The sequence below is a fragment of the Centruroides vittatus genome, unplaced genomic scaffold (genome assembly GCF_030686945.1).
Source record: "Centruroides vittatus isolate TY-2023 unplaced genomic scaffold, ASM3068694v2 contig_484, whole genome shotgun sequence".
Taxonomy (NCBI): domain Eukaryota; kingdom Metazoa; phylum Arthropoda; class Arachnida; order Scorpiones; family Buthidae; genus Centruroides; species Centruroides vittatus.
Window position 1 is genome coordinate 2,726,320 of NW_027122274.1, and position 18,071 is coordinate 2,744,390.

At 29.5% G+C, this 18,071-nt stretch overlaps 1 protein-coding gene across 1 annotated transcript in view; it reads left to right on the forward strand.

The window, feature by feature from the left end:
• Positions 1-18,071, forward strand: part of arr (low-density lipoprotein receptor-related protein 6) — an 80,639-nt gene that overhangs the window by 33,210 nt on the left and 29,358 nt on the right. The window contains 6 exon segments of the mRNA XM_067273665.1: positions 219-478; positions 851-982; positions 5,347-5,547; positions 10,263-10,458; positions 13,163-13,413; positions 17,370-17,510. Of these exon segments, the coding sequence (XP_067129766.1) occupies positions 219-478; positions 851-982; positions 5,347-5,547; positions 10,263-10,458; positions 13,163-13,413; positions 17,370-17,510 (1,181 nt within the window).

Genomic DNA, 18,071 nt, shown 5'->3' on the forward strand with positions numbered 1-18,071 from the left:
TTTTTCAAATAATGGATATTTTCCTGGGTGTATGGGAAATTCATTGTTTGCAATATTATGGATTCTCAGAACAACAATAATTTTCTACAGCCTGACTGATCCATTAAAATGAGATTCTTCTGTATGTACAAACACCAAAAATTAGCAGATAATTGAGATTAGCATAATGAAACATAATCTGCACGATTTTTATAATTTTTTCTTCTTCTCTCTTTTAGAATATATTGGGCTGATGCTAAGTTGAAGTTTATATCTGGTATGGATTTTGATGGACGTAGTCGGAAAGTTATTGTAAATCGTGATCTCCCTCATCCATTTTCTTTGACATTATATGATGATCGATTATATTGGACAGATTGGCAAACAAGAACCGTACAATCTTGTAATAAATATGATGGACATCAAAAAAAAAATGTAATTGGTGGTTCATTGTCTCCAATGGGAATTCACGTATATCTGAGTGAACGACAACCGAATGGTAATTCAATGTTTTTAATAATTTTATGTTAAAAAAATATTTATTTATTAGAACAGTGATTTATTTGAAGGAAGATAGGAGAAGAAATATAGAAATAATAGAAGTTATTAAAAAATATTATTAATTACAATTTTAATTAACTTGATGATAAATAATTTAAATTTATTTATTTATCTACATTTGGAAATGTCAAAGATGGTTGGTTTCTTCCTCCCAATTAAATAAAAAAAAAAGAAAAACTCCAATAAAATATTAAATAATTTAATTATATTTAATAAATTTATATCTGTGTTTGTTATAATTGAGTTTGACTGTAGTTGAATTGTATGAGAAGTTATTGTATATAATTCTTGTATATGATTTTATATATAGGTCCAACACCATGTGATACTAATAATGGTGGCTGCTCTCATTTATGCTTAATGTCTTCTCACAAGCCATATTATTCATGTGCCTGTCCAACAGGAGTTCGTTTATTAGATGATTCTAAAACTTGTGCTGAGGGTGAGTAGGAAATTAAAATTTTATTTTACAATGTACTGGTACAATGAATATTAAAGTTGTTATGAACAAAATATGTTTATAATAAACTGAAAATCAAAATTTATATTAGAAAAGTTTACTAAAATCTTAAAATATTTATATTAGATGTTTCTAATATAAGTTTTAGACCCACCAGTGCCGAACGGTTCTGTCGCTAAACACTGGGAGTTCAGTCACGGGTTTGCACTGTGCTTGGACGGGCTGGCGTGCGAAGTTTTCTGGGTTTTCTCCATGTTAGTAACACCTGAATAGGAACCAGTTTCCCTTACAAGACCTCCCGGAAGGCATTTTCCTTCACATAACATTGCACCCCAGAAAAGGCAACGGGAATCCATTCTGGATGTAACTTCCCCTAGATATACCTCAACACGTTACTAACTACTTATTAACCTATGCCAGGTGTTGCCGACATCAGGAATCTGATATGGCGTACAAAGAAGAATATAGTTTTGGCATTTAATTTGGAATTTATTTCTTATAGATCAAACTTTAATTATTTGTTTTTAAGTTTTCTAATCCTCCTCATTTCACAGTAGATAGATATTTTCTGTATAATAAATAGATAAAATTTTTATATCTATCAAAATATAATACAGGGGAGCACAATGTAAACCTTTCTACTTTTATGACATTTTACATTAGTCCCAAAACAGTCCTATTCCTTTCAATGATGAAATGTTTCACTTAAACTTCTAAGGCTCATTACAATTTTGTTTTATATATGTTATTTTCTTTCTGGTGAAGATAACAGATATCACAATATTCTTTTAAAAATTCTGGTATAATTTTTAAAACACATTCTTTGTTCTGTTTTTACAGTTTTCTCTTCACATTCCTGCAATTCAGAGACATAAAATTGACTCCACAGGAGTATTCTATCTCAGAATGAAGGATTAGCATAGACTATGGCTAATAGATAGGAAGCAATCACAATTTAGGAAAAGTCTATACATTTGAATTATGTAAAAGTAAAATAATTCATAAACAAAGAATGTTCCTTTAACAAAACAAGTTAATTTTAGGAAAAATTCCAGCATACAGTTTTAACATAAAACTTGAGCCAGTTTTTAATGACCATTTAAAATTTAAAATGTGAAAATTACAGATGATGATTATATAAATTCTATTTTCTGTAGCATTTGAGTCTTGAATAGGTAAAAATTATTTTGGATTTTGTTATAACAACTATTAGTTTGCAATCTTGACTTAAGCAAAGGATGTAAAACTGAAATTTATGTCTTTTAGGTCTAGTTGAATGAATCCCAACCTGTGTATCATGGCACACTAGTGTGTCATGAAAACATTCTAAGTGTTCCACAAGATGAATAAAATCTATATATATAAAAACGAATGTATGTCTGTCTGTGTGTGTGTCTGTGTGTCTGTCCTTCATGCATTACCACACTATTTATCCGATTGCCATGAAACTTTGGGAAGTTGTTTAATACACTCCCGCGAAGGTTTGTGGCATATGTGAAGACCACTATTTCCCCCCTTTCAAAAATATATTTATATATGGATTAAGGCTTTCATGTCCAACAGATGGCGCTAACTTCTGACAACCTAAGTTGGCTTTTCTGTGAGGCATTATGCTTTTCTGTTAGAATGGACTAAAGCAGATCATTTTCTATCTATCTATATAAATAAAATATAACGTTTGTTTGTTCCTACCGATTCCTTTTGAATTTTGACACAACGTTGCATTCGAATACGCAAGTGTTTGTATATAATATACACGTCTAAATTCCCCTACTGGGGGAGATGGACAGGATTAAGGCTTACTGTGAAGAACTCGGCTTCTATTATACTATTTTACACGCGGTTTTTTGCGTTTTTAGTTGCATTTTAATAGGTTAACGCCAACAGAATATACACTAAAAAGGGATTTTTCGATATTTCCTTGCGACGGAGAGGGACGGGATTAAGGCTTACTGTGAAGAACTCCGACTTTTATTATACTATTTTGCATGCGGTTTTTTGCGTTTTTAATTGCGTTTAATAGGTTACGTCAACAGAATATACACTAAAAAGGGATTTTTCGATATTCCTCAGCGGGGAAAGGGACAGGATTAAGGCTTACTGTGAAGAACTCTGCTTCTATTTATACTATTTTGCATGCGGTTTTTGCGTTTTTAATTGCGTTTTAATAGGTTACGTCAACAGAATATACACTAAAAAGGGATTTTTCGATATTCCCCAGCGGGGAAAGGGACAGGATTAAGGCTTACCTGTGAAGAACTTGGCTTCTATTATACTATTTTAGCATGCGGTTTTTTGCGTTTTTAATTGCGTTTTAATAGGTTACGTCAACAGAATATACACTAAAAAGGGATTTTTTCGATATTCCCCAGCGGGGAAAGGGACAGGATTAAGGCTTACTGTGAAGAACTCTGGCTTCTATTTATACTATTTTAGCATGCGGTTTTTTGCGTTTTTAATTGCGTTTTAATAGGTTACGTCAACAGAATATACACTAAAAAGGGATTTTTCGATATTCCCCAGCGGGGAAAGGGACAGGATTAAGGCTTACCGTGAAGAACTTGGCTTCTATTATACTATTTTAGATGCGGTTGGTTTTTAATTGCGTTTTAATAGGTTACGTCAACAGAATATACACTAAAAAGAGATTTTTTGATATTCCCCAGCGGGGAAGAGGGACAGGATTAAGGCTTACTGTGAAGAACTTGGCTTCTATTATACTATTTTAGATGCGGTTTTTTGCGTTTTTAATTGCGTTTTAATAGGTTACGTCAACAGAATATACACTAAAAAGGGATTTTTCGATATTTCCCAGCGGGGAAAGGGACAGGATTAAGGCTTACCGTGAAAAACTTGGCTTCTATTATACTATTTTAGATGCGGTTTTTGCGTTTTTAATTGCGTTTTAATAGGTTACGTCAACAGAATATACACTAAAAAGAGATTTTTCGATATTCCCCAGCGGGGAAGAGGGACAGGATTAAGGCTTACTGTGAAGAACTCGGCTTCTATTATACTATTTTAGATGCGGTTTTTTGCGTTTTTAATTGCGTTTTAATAGGTTACGTCAACAGAATATACACTAAAAATGGATTTTTCGATATTTCCCTGCGGGGGAGAGGGACAGGATTAAGGCTTACTGTGAAGAACTCGACTTTTATTATACTATTTTAGATGCATGTTTGATTGCGTTTTAATAGGGTACGTCAAGAGAATGTACACTAAGAAGGGATTTTTTGAAATTCCCCCCACGGGGGAGGCGTTATACATTTATAATAGATACATTTTGAGCCACAGCAACGCGTGGCCGGGTCTGCTAGTTATTTATAAAAATAGTAACAATGTATTTCTGTGTTATCAACTAGAGTTTGGAAGTTTGTTCCAGTAACCTTTCATAGAAAAAGTATGAGAGAGAACTCTATGATCAAAATGTTAGCTGATCCAGTAATATTTTAATAATAAAATATGTTATAAATCCAATATGATTGGAAACCACTGGTCTAGTTCCTTGAGAATATATAAACATGCTTCACTGTGTTGTTAAGATTGTAAGAGCTTCTATCTTATATAACATAAATTCATATCATTAATGCAGTTATGTTCAGCAACTTCAATAATGCATTAGATGATATGTCTGTATATAAAAAACAATACAGATCTCATCTCTAGCTTTAAGATGATGAATTATAATCTAAATATTGTAAGTAATTACTGAAATTGTTTCTAGTTTGATGTGTTCATAAAAAACTTTAAAACTAGTGTTTAAAATTTTAATTGATCATTTATTGTTCTTGAACCTTAAGCCAAGAATGTAGAGAACTATATTGTTTTCACACATGAATATCTCACTTAATTTGCAATTTGCTATTGCTCATAGAAATAACTGTATGAATGATTTGAATTTATATATCATTATAATAGAATATATGCAATAATACATGTAAATATAATTTTATGAAAGATTGATTAAATGACTGAGAGACTTTATAATTTTTATTTTATAATTTCTATTTTCTTAAAGAAGATTATTTTACATTTTCTAATTATACTGGGATAATGCTTTGAATACAATGTTTAAATCCAGACTTTTGTAACTAAGTTATAATAACCATAATACTGACATTTATATTAATGTAATATCTAACTGAAACCTGTTTAACAACAATTCTGTCTAAAATTAAAATGTCAAGTAAGCTGTGAAAAGAATAAAATTGGATTACTGCTATATTTTACAATTATTTTATTTCTGAATTTTTAGAATAATGGAAAATCTCAAATTGAAAGATTTGAGATTAATATTGATCTATTTAATTTTTATTGATTAATACTGTGATATTAAATTTCAGGTCCACAAGAAATTCTACTTCTTGCTAGAAGAACTGATATAAGAAGAATATCTTTGGATACTCCTGATTATACTGATGTTGTGTTACAATTACAAGGGATTCGTCACACTATTGCGGTAGATTATGATCCAGAAGAACATAAGATATATTGGACAGATGACGAAACCCAAATGATAAGAAGAGCTTATCTGAATGGAAGTGGTGAGTTTTATAGAATAAAATTAAAGAAATTAAACTTTTAAAATGAAGTTTTATAGAAGTTTTTGATAACTAAGATGCTAAATTATGTGAGGATGTCTATGAAGTAATTAATTAATTAGTTACTTTATTAATATATCTGTTCAGAAGTAAAACTAAAACCAGGCAAATTAGTAACTTAAACAATTCAAAGATGTCAATAGTTCAGATTTCACTAGTTTTTGCAAGATCTGAAGATTTTAATTTATTATCTAGTAATTGATGTGCTAGTAACTTTTAATCCTTGGAATTGAATTGACAAATCAAAAATTAAACAAAAATAATTGGCTTTTCTTTTTTGGGAAATCAAGTCTGACAGATTTGTTTTTTCCTAATGTTTATATCTGTGGATTTACCAGAACCACTGACTGTCATTAAGAATAGAACAAAACTTTACTTGAAAAATATGCAAGTTTTATCAAAAGAACTGACTTATTTTCTGAGATACTTATATACTGAGTCTTTAACCCTATTAAATCTCTTTCTACCATAGCCATTGCAATGCATTAGATTTTCCAGTTATTTTATATATCAGAATGCAAGTTGACCTCAAGATTTTTAATTTAAAAGTTTGGTTTATGAGGGGATGGCATGACATTGGGGTTACCAATTTTGATCAAATGCAGTGAGGTTATAATGACATGTGCTAACTGACATGTGCCAAGTAGTAAATAAGGTACAGTACTCAAAATTAAAGGAGAAAATAAAGGTTGAAAATTGCAAATCACTTAAAACCTTTATAGAATTTCTGTCATCTGTAGAGTAGTCAGTGGCTTGATGGGGGTGGGCTTGTTTCATAATCATGAGGTTTGTGTTTCAACTCTTGGTGGTATTTTTTTTTAATACAAAATTATAATTTTTAATTCTTGGTATTTTTAAATTTTATAACATTGTCAGAGAGAAAAACTGATTTATTTTTAGAAAACTAGAAATGAACAATAAACAGGATAATAAAACAATAAAATCCATTTGTTTTAAGTAGCAAGTCAAGGTCAAAAGCAAATGGCAAATGCTTCCTAACAATATTTATTTAAAAACAAAACATTTTCTGTATTTTCATGTACAGTATGTACTTACTCTAACAACAAAGTCATTGTTTAACCTAAATGTATGTATAATTGCATCTTTATTCACTAAAGAATTAAAAGATTGCTTTGATATCTCGTGCTAACATTGATTGCATAGAAATTTGTTCTGCAGAAGGATCACTGTACGACAATATTACAAAATTTACATATTGTGAAAGCATCATTCAGAATCAAAGATCTAATTGCAGCCTTCAACAATTTCAGAAGTTGCGAAGGTGGTAGAAAAAACATCAAGCAATCTGATATTTTCCAATGTGATACAGTACAAATGATTTTCCCCTCCAAATTAGTTGATGGAGACGTGTTTTTAAACATTAATTAAGTTTGTTTTTCCACTAACATGTGTATCATCATCTTATTGTAAAAATCTACATTTACTGAATGTGCACATTGCAGAGATGTTCATTGTTCCACATGCCTACAATAATTACCATCCACAAAATTGTGCTTATGGAAAGCAAATAGTTCAAATAATGTTAATGAAAATGTCTTTTTATTAACAAAATTGGCTTTGAATAATGATAATTTTGTTTAAATCTAATCTTCTTTTCAAATAAATTATAAATAAGTGTATGAATCCCGTATGTACTGTATATGAAAATTTGAAAATAAATTTATTAAAAAATAACTTTTAAATAAATATAATAAATTTAAAAATACCAAGAATAAATAAAAATTTTACTTTTGTATAAAAAGAAAATTACATTGATACCACCAAGATTTGAATCACAAACCTCTTGATTATGAAATCATTGTGTCCCCACCAAGCCACTTGCCACACTACAAATAATGGAAATTCTAAACGTTTTAAGTGATTTGCAATTTTCAATCTCTGTTTTCTCCTTTAATTTTGAGTCTTGCACTTTACTTCTTGGCACATGTCAGTTATTGGGATATACTATAACCTCATCAAGTTTGATCAAAATTGGTGACCTCAATGTCATGCCATTCCTCTTTAGATTTATAGCTGTTATGCAGGGTGATTTCGACTTTACAACTATAAAAGTGTGTAGAATTTTAATCAGATGATTTACAGAATCAGCTGAGGTGTTAATTGATGGCAAAACACTCAAATTAAATCTTGAACAGTCAGTTTGATTTCATGTGAATACAGCATGAAATTTGACTATCAGAGGAGACAAAATATATTTTATTCTTTTTGTATAGGTTATTCGTGCATTCTAAATAATTTTTTTGTACATAATGATCAGCAGCCATGATTACCTTAAGACTTGATCATGTAAATCAGGCATGTCAAACTCATGATATTACGGGCCACATGATCTATTTTGTATAAGTTGGGGGCCACATGTTTTCAATGTTCAAAAAATTAATAAAATGCGATTTTCAGAATGATTATATTATGTATTTATTAGACTCAATATACTGTATATTATACGTACGTAGACATTTTATATTTCATATTATTTTTTAAACTTAAAAATATTTTATATTTTTTATAAAAAACAAAAGTTGTAATAAGAAATAAAGAAAATCACAGTTTAATATTACTTTATAGAAGATATTTGGCAACGTTTTTCACAAAGCGAGTCATAAAAATTTGGTTGAATATATTCAGCCGATGCAATTTTTAAAATTGATAATAGATGTCGATCGGTTAACCTTGACCTTTCTGAATTTTTGTTATTTTTTATTAAAGAAAATAGTTGCTCACATAAATAAGTGCTTCCAAACATAGCCAGTATACGGGTAACAAGCAATAACATTTTAGGAAACCAATCTACAGATAAATATGTATAAAAATCTGCAATTCCAACTTCCATATATTTTTGCTTCAGCAAATTATCACATTGGATTTTAATTAATTCCATTTGTAAGTTTTCATCAACAGTTTCAATATCGATAGATGGAGGTGAAGCAAAAAGACGAAATTGTAATTCACAGCTTTTAAAATTAGAAAATTTTCGATCGAATTCTCTTTTTAACAATTTAATTTGGTCAGCATATTCCGTAAATTTTAATTTAGGTGATTTAAGCCAGTGATTCTCAAAGTGGGGTCGCGAAAAATATTTGGGGGGTCGCTGAAAAATTGATGCCAGGTTAATTTTTTCAAATATTTTATAAATTTACTATGGATTCATGTTCAGAAATAATAGAAATAAAAAATATGTAAAATAATTTTAGTTAAATAAATTGCACATATAAATAATAAAAATAATATAAATATTTAAATACGGGCCTAACCCCCTCCCTCCGGGATGTTTTTTGACACATACTTATTCTTCGGGGGTCCTTTGAAATTTTTAAGTGCAGAAGGGGGGTTGTGGTCCAAAAAAGTTTGAGAAACACTGATTTAAGCAATAGATATTGGCAGCTTTCAAAGCTTTCTTTTCCTATTTGTTTTCGCCAAAGTAATAATTTTTGTTTGAAAGCGTTAATATTATCAAATAGCGCTTGTAACAACATGATTTTTGCCTCGAAGCTTAAGATTAAGTCGATTAAGATGACTTGTAATATCAACCGAGAAAGCCAGGACCTTTATCCTTTGTCCATCTTTTAATTCAGCACATTCGTAATTTTTTGTTTCCAAGAAAATTATGATTTCGTCCAGCAATTTGGAGAATCGTTTTAGCACTTTATGCCTCGAAAGCCAACGAACTTCTGTATAATATGGTAGATCAGTGTATTCACATTCTATCTTCCAGAAATGAAGCGAATTGAGATTATTAAGTCCACCTGCTCGAATATAATTTACAAATCACAAAAATTACAACGTTTACAAAGTAGATTCACACAAACAGTCAAAGTTCTGAAAGTCACTATTCCCGAACGGATCCGCCGAAAAGACCCCTTGCGGTAGAGCACACAAACGTCCGCCTTGACCTTCCAGCAAACACTTGACTTTCGCGCCAAAACCTTTCCTCCTTTTTATATGGATTGTAGCAATTGCTGATGGAGAAATCAGCACGTAGCAGTGTTCCACGATGTCCACTCTCGTATGATGTTTGCCGGCCAATCATCGTTCATAGATTCAAAGCCGTGGCCGTTATCCAACTGTCTTTCCTAGCGTCGACCAATTTGAATTGGTTGGACGAAATACAGAACGGACAAACACAAAAGGGCAGGAATCGTATAGTTCCAAAAAGTTCACTTTCCAACTTCAAGCGTCAAAGCTTGATATTTAAAAAACTTTTTTCAAGTCTCGGCGGGCCGCAACCCAGGTGTTGGTGGGCCGCATGCGGGCCGCGTGTTTGACATGCCTGATGTAAATGAACATACATAAAATTCTCTCTTGATTTGCTAGAATACATCTGAAAATAACTATTGATGCTATTTATTTTTATAAATGGGCTATTTCCTATAATAAAAAAAATTAGTTAATCTTCAATGATTAAGAAAAAATTAATTCAATGTTTTGTGATAGTCATTAAAGGTAACAAATTCACATACATGTTAAAGTTTATTTTTGAAATGTCATTCAATGTTACAACATTATAATTAATAAAATATCTGTCAATATATTCTGTTCTTGTTTTGTTCTAGTAACTGTCAAAATGATGAAATTTATATTGTTTCTAAGAAATCTTTATATTTTAAATAAAAATATTGTTTAATTCTCTGTTTATATAGAGCAAGAAGATTTGATAACAACAGAAGTCCATCATCCTGATGGAATTGCCATTGATTGGATTGCACGTAATTTGTATTGGACTGATACTGGAACTGATAGAATTGAAGTTTCTAGACTTAATGGAACATCTCGAAAAATTTTAATTACTGAAAATCTTGATGAACCAAGAGCCATTGTGCTTGATCCAGTTGAAGGGTAAGTTGTTGCAATTATATATCATTAATATTTAAAACTGTGCTAAACTTACATTATTTAAATATCTTTTAGATTAATTTTAACAGTTTTCTAGTTTAATGTTATGATTTAATTTTAACTTTTTGTATAATAATTATAATGTACTTTTAAGACAAGTGATGTACTGGATTTTCTCTGAAACATTTCTTGTAACCTTTGTATGGGTAATCAAATCCATACTAAATTTTATAACAAGTGCCTGTAAGGAATTTAACAGACTAGGTTTTATTTTATAAAACAAATAATAATATTGTTTATAATGTTTAATTAGAAAATATTTTTACAAATATATAATTTAATATAAAGAGAATCAAAAGAAAATACTACATATTGAATACTTATTATATTTGTCAATTTGGACGTAAATTATTAATAGGACTGTTAAACTGGTGTAAGTATTATCGCAAAATTGAGCAAAAGTTCTCAAAGAAAACAGACTTTCTTTATTGAGCCTCCTGTACACATACTTTTGTTTACAACTGTTTTGGGCTATCACGCCACTCTTCAGCAGGGTTACAATGGTTATTAGTTTTAACTATAAATAACAAATGTGTTGTGATTTTAATGTTTTAAAATTCACTGATAATACAGAGGGGCGTGTTAGCCCAAAACACAGTTGTAAACAAAAGTACAGGAGGCTGAATAAAGAAAGTCTGTTTTCTTTGAGAACTTTTGCTCAATTTTGCGATAATACTTACACTAGTTTAACAGTCCTATTAATAATTTATGTCCAAGTTGACAAATATAATAAGTATTGAAATAAGGACAATAAGGCAATAATAATTATTACATATTGAAATTTATTTGCAAAATTATTAATTTGAAAGATTTAGTCACAAATATTAATAATCCAAAATTCATAACCTGCACCAGCATATACTCCACAGAAAATTGTTAGAGTAAAATAAATCTTCACATAACCCACAGTACTGTATTTCCTGCACCTTTGAATTTACTGTTGAAAATGTGACATTTAACTAATATGCAATTTAGAAGATATAATCTTGAATATTCTATTTTTCTCTGTTCTTTCACTTCGTTGTAAATATAATTAACTTATAAAATAAGAAGTGCAAAGAGCTATTTGGGACAGAGCTAAATAAACAGCATTGTGTTGAAAAAACAAAGTGACTACCAAATGACAACTTTTTCATTATATGTATACTAACAACATAATCTCGGATAAAATTAAATAGAAAAATGTCAATAATATCTGTATACTTTGATAATATATTGATAATTGTAGAGCCATCTAAGACAGACAAATTTAAGATGGCAATGTGGCTCAATGCAGAAATGATTGCTGACCAGATGTAGAGTAAATATATGATAAATAAAATATATTTCATCAACAATGTTGTGTTAATTTTATTAGAAAAATTGACACTAAAATAACCAATGACAAGGGTTTGAGCCAATTGTTTAGTTCTTATTCACTGTTAGTGAGGGAACATACAAAATTGACAGCTTCTGAATATTTCTGTTAGTCATTATATGAAATGAAGAATTATCAGAAATTTATCAGCTTTCAAGAGGCAAGTTTTAACCAAGAGGGTAATAATATCAGTTAAAGGATGGAGTATGATTAAGATGATTTAGACCAGCGATCGCTAACTGGTGGTCCACAAAAAAAAATTTTGGTGGTCCATGGAGAACTTTGATTAACCCAAAGTTATGCAAAGTATTACAAAAGAAATGCAAAATGCTTGGTTCCTTTTTTTCACTTATTTGGAGTTTTTTATTCAAATCTAAAACCAATCTGGTAAGGACTGTTATCAATAAATCAATAAATAATCAACGATAAATAATGTTATGAGTGCAATTGTTGGTCTTTGTGGAATAAGAGTCAAGAATCCATAAACTTATTTCAAACAAGCAGCCACAAACTTCACACTAATTTGTCATAATTAAACAAATGAATTTCATATTAATAAAGTAAAATGGAACTTTTATGATCATTATTCTATAGATGTTTGTATTGTTTAAAACAAAATTTATGACAGTGGTCCGTGAGATTCAAAACTGTGAGTTTAGTGGTATGTGAGGTCAAACAGGTTGGCGACTGCTGATTTAGACTACTAATTGACCTAACATGACGTTGTATGTATTATTATAATAAGTACTAAATGGAGAATTTTCTGTACTTGCATAATATAAATGTTTATTTTAAATTAGGGATGATATATAAGTAATTGAAGATAAAAATAATTTTACCAAAGTTACCCAAATTACACATGTACATAAAAACTGAAATTTTCTTTTAAACAGTAAGTCTAAATCAAAATCCACATTTAAATTGCAGTCAATAATAATTTTTTAATAACTATTGGAGATTCTAAAATACTTAATTTTTCATTAAAAATTAAATTGAAATTAACATTATACAATCAATAAAATATGAATTATTAAATGTTTCTTTCATTTTTTGACTAAGTATAACAAAAAATTTTTTTACAGTATTATATAATATGTAAGCATTATATGAAGATATCGCTAGATTGTAAAATATTTACATTTATTGTTGAATATAAGTGCAGTATGCAGTAGCTGCAATTTCTGGACTTTTTAAAAGGGTTAAAATTTCTTAGTGTTAAAACATTCTTATATATAACTATTATTATTTTAATGTTTTTATATATATTTTTGTTCATTTTTTAATTAATAGGTATATGTATTGGACAGACTGGGGTTCCAAACCAATGATTGAACGAGCAGAGTTAGATGGAACACACAGAACAACTATTATAAATACTTCTCTTGATTGGCCAAATGGATTAGCTATAGATTATGAAAAAAGGAAATTATATTGGGGAGATGCAAAATCAGATAAAATTGAGATGGCAAATTTAGACGGATCGGATAGAAGAGTGTTAGTTTCTGATCAGCTCTCTCATATATTTGGATTTAGTTTGCTTGGTAAGAAAATACTTATGTTGTAAAATTAATCAATTATATAATGTTAAAGTTATTAATAAGAAAATATTACTATTATACTTTCTAGAAATTGATACAAAGAAACATTTAATGTTAATAGAAATATATACAGTAAGATTTTTGTTTTACATGGTTTTTTTGCATATCACTAAGTATCATGAAAACCAAAATTCCACATAAATTTGTGCTTTATTTCAAGTATTTTCAGATAATTGTTTAGACAATTATACTGCAATTTACAATTAATAGAAACATGTTAAAATGTGTTAAAACATTTTTTGTTTTTTTACAATAATAACAGTTTAGTTTGATATTTCTGAATATGTAAAGTGAAATTTAATTTATTGTATTTAGTATACTACTAGAGAAAAATAAATGTAAACCAGGATATTTATCACAATGAGTAACATTCAGTACTTTATTTGGAATGTTTAAAGCTGACAAAGCACAGTTTGATGATGTAAGAGTCAAACTTAGTGATATTAGGATTATTACACTTATCTATATTTGTCTTTTAGAGCAGTGTTCTGCAACCTTTTTCTACTTGCGGCACACCCATGACTCGACATGTCTCAACATGGCACACCAAAACGTTATTCTCCTCAAAAATGTATCATATGATACCACTATTAATAGAATTATGTAATGCCACTAACCTGTTGTTATTATTATTATTATTAAACAGACATCAACACCTGTGAGAAAATTTATTTTACATTTAATTTCTTAAAATACATAAAAATGCATGGCTTGTAATGAAGAATAAACAAACATCATCTTATTTCATAAGTGCTGCAGCACTTATGAAATAACACTTGAAATAACACTTATGAAATATACTTGAAATAACACTTGAAATACAAGCATAAGAAACACAGCAACTGTGATAAAAATCTGTTTGATGAAACCGTATCTTGTTCTATGATTTAGACTTAATAAACACTAATGTTGTGTGAATAAAGATATGAATAAAGATATTTGATAGAAAACTTGCCAAGTGTTTTTGAGAAAAAACACACAACATTAGTGTTTATTAAGTCTGTGATAAAAATATATAAATAAAACTTGAAATTAATAGAATATGTAAAAGTTCACATTACACCTTTCACTTAGTGAGGGCACACCAGTTGTGGAACACTATTTTAGAGGAACATAGTAATGGGAAGCTGCTGCTGTTTTTGTTTTCTTCTTTTTAATTCTCTGAATATAATTTGATAACGTTGAAATATTGTCTAGTCTTCTTAAACTTCATTGCATGAATCAGACTGTTTTAATATTTGTAAAAGTTTGCAGTGTATGGCATTAGACATTATTTGTACAAGATTTTTCAGGTTGGATTTTTTTCTCTTGGAATTGTTTCTTATTTTCATCTTCATCTTCAGAATTTAAACAAGCAAGCTCTTCCAAATTGTTATTCATGAATGCTATTGTCTGCCCATCAATTACAGCAAGTCCTCAATGTTCTTGCTCTACTTGTGCAAGTCCTCTTCTAAGTCCTTAAATCCTTTTTTACCAATTCTCCTGGCCAACACTTTTATTTCAGCAATGATTTTTTTCACAATATACATCTAGAATGGTTTGTTGTTAATCTGAAATTATGCTATTTACAGTCTTGGACTACAAGTTCTTCCAACATGTTAGTTTACAGGTTGTTACAGATTTGTTTGATGTCCTTTAGCACCTGTCTTATTATAAAGAAACTGTCAGCTGTATCAATGTTCAAAAGCCCAGCAGTGCAACCCATACTTCTTATAATTGTCTTTAAAGGATATGCTTATCTCCTCATTCCTCATTGAGCAGCTGGTTAAGGAATGTAGTATTAGGAAATAGGTAGACAATTTCTGCTTTGTCATTTGCAGATTCATTTTTGTCAGTTTGATGTCCTGGGGCATCAAACTGCCTAGTCTAAAGAGGACTTTAAGTGGAAATGTTTTTTTCCTCTGGGAATTCTTTGACTTTAGGAATGAAGTAGTGGTGGAACCAGTCCAAAAAGAGTTTGTCATCCAAGTTCTCTTGTTTCACATATAATAAATGAGTAGCATATTCTTTGATTGTGTGTTTGGTGGATTAGATCAGGCTTTATGTGGTTTGCTTCATTATAGCAATATATCATCATAGCTTGATTTCTTACTGCCTTAAAGCATGGGGCTTCTTTCATTTTGGTTATATATATATATATATATATATAGCTGAAGTATCTTCTTCCAAAACATAACAGGCTTGAAAATGAAAACCTGTTCAGGTTTATATCTATTTTCCTTGATGAGCTTTGGTTGTGCAGCAGAAACCTTAGTAGCTTCTTGATCAGCTGAAGCATATTCTCTTGTTACTTTCCCAGCTGTTATAACAGAGGGAAAGTATGGCAATCTGGCAAAAAATGACCCATCCAGAATTTTATATTTTTGGGCCCAGAACACCAAGAAATGTCGAAATGCAAAAGAATTTGGGGTAATTTCTGTATGTTTAGATGTTAGTGTATGTGTTTGGGGGCATGATTTTGTTCACTCAGTTTGAAGCTATTAGCTCTTGTGCTTTTTGTCAAAAATTTGAAATTTTGCAGGGAAGTTTGTTTATTAGGGGGATTGATGCTATTAAATTTTGATGGTTAAAGGTCAAGGGGGCAGGGAGATAATGGGAGTCATATGTATCTCCAGTAGGGTTGGACTTAATAATGATTTTACTTGTTGTTAGCATTTACAGTTTTTTTATAAAACTCCTCCTTATCCTCAAAATTAAGCATTTTAATGTTTTATAATAGTTAAAAATATAAAAAGTTAAAATAAACTATGATAGCAGATGGTGCTACCAAAATTTTAAATGTTAATAGGAAAGTTGGGCAACTCATTGCTGGTTTATTTTTATGTTGCATAATGAATAATCACTTTTGTTGATAACAAAGACTTCAAAAAAAGATATGTCTGCAATGCAGCTGGTTGAGGAAGTCTGCTGCTTAAATCTGTAATAAAGCATGAGGACCTTCATAGAAATCATACTAACATTCATAGGAAAGTTTTTCTTATGTTTATCTTAAATTCAAATGAACAATTCATTATTCTCTACTTTCAAAATCATTTATAACTGTCATATTTAGCGGTATAAATTTCAACAGATGACACTGCCTCTTTGATCTCAGTTTGTTTTATTTTTATTTTTCTGTATCATAAGGTACTTTCATTGACATCAGACATGTGAATTACAGTCATGCATTAGAGACCTTCTTGACACATGTATGTGTTGCACTTTCTCATCCAAAGTCATCACTTTTATTGTTCTCTATCATAGCACTTTTGGAACTTCTGGTATTCATTTAAGCATAATATTTTATTCAAATCATTCAATAGATGCCATCTTCCTGTTGTAGTTTCAGTTTTCCTGCTTATTGTCTGCATTAAAACCTTCTTTGTTTTCATTTTGATAAACTTTTCTCAAAGGTAAGCTATTTTATGTTGAAGTGTTTATTTTATTTTTTTATATTATTTTACCATTAATAAATTTTCTAACATTGAACTTTTCTAAATTTTGTTATAAAGATGTGAACTTAATAAAATAATGATGTAAGTGCAAATTTTGGATATATGAAGATTAAATAAATTATCAAATAACTATTTGATAATTTAATTTATTAGAGGGAAATTTGATTCAGATTACATTTATTTTTATTTTTTATATAAAAAGTAAGAGAAAAATTCTAGGGGCATTTTCCTGTTTCTGAAAATTCTCTCTAAGCTGTTTTATCTTTGACTTTATTTAATTCTTGTTAAATTATTGTTAAAAATATAACAAAAAATGATTGTTATCTTTATAAGTTATGGAAATATTGGGTAATTGCATTTCACTTATTTTTATGTAAAATACAGCAAATTAATTTTTCCTTAACAGAAATAATAAGCAATATTTTTTAATTTTTTAAAAATTTACTTATGATTATTGTTTTCTAGGTGATTTTGTTTATTGGACTGATTGGCAGCAGAGGTCAATAGAAAGAGTACATAAAGAAACTGGTGATATGAGAGAGACTATTATTGATCAACTTCCAGATTTAATGGGCTTAAAAGCTGTAAATATTTTTGTAAAGCATGGTAAGTTTAAAATTTTTTATGATACTATAAATGATACTGTTTTTAAATGATACTATGAATTAGTGATGTTTGATATCATGAAATTTGCAATTGATATAAATGATATGATATTATGGAATAATTGATAACAGAGAGTTGATATTGTTAAAGTAATCAAAGGTGGAAAACTTTGTTAAAAAGTAGAGAGACCAAATGGAAACAGCCTATTTATATTGTTTTTAATATCACCGTTTGTCAACTGTTTCTTTTCTTTTTATTTTTTTAACCAATTTCCAATTACCAACAGTTTCTATTCATTTTTTTTTCTAACCATTAAGAAATTAAATTTGTAAGAACTCAAGGAAATCAGTTAGAAATTGTTAACTATTGATACTGACAGGGTTCCTATACATCCAGGAAGTCAGAAAAAATTAGGGATTTCATTAGTGTTCAGAAAAGTCATGGAAAGTCAGGAAAATTGTCAAAATAGTCAAAGAATTTGCCTCCTTGGCTGCCTTGTTGATTTTTTTGCTGACAATATGTTTCACTAAGTGTAACCATCTGCAGGCAGCAAGGAATAAT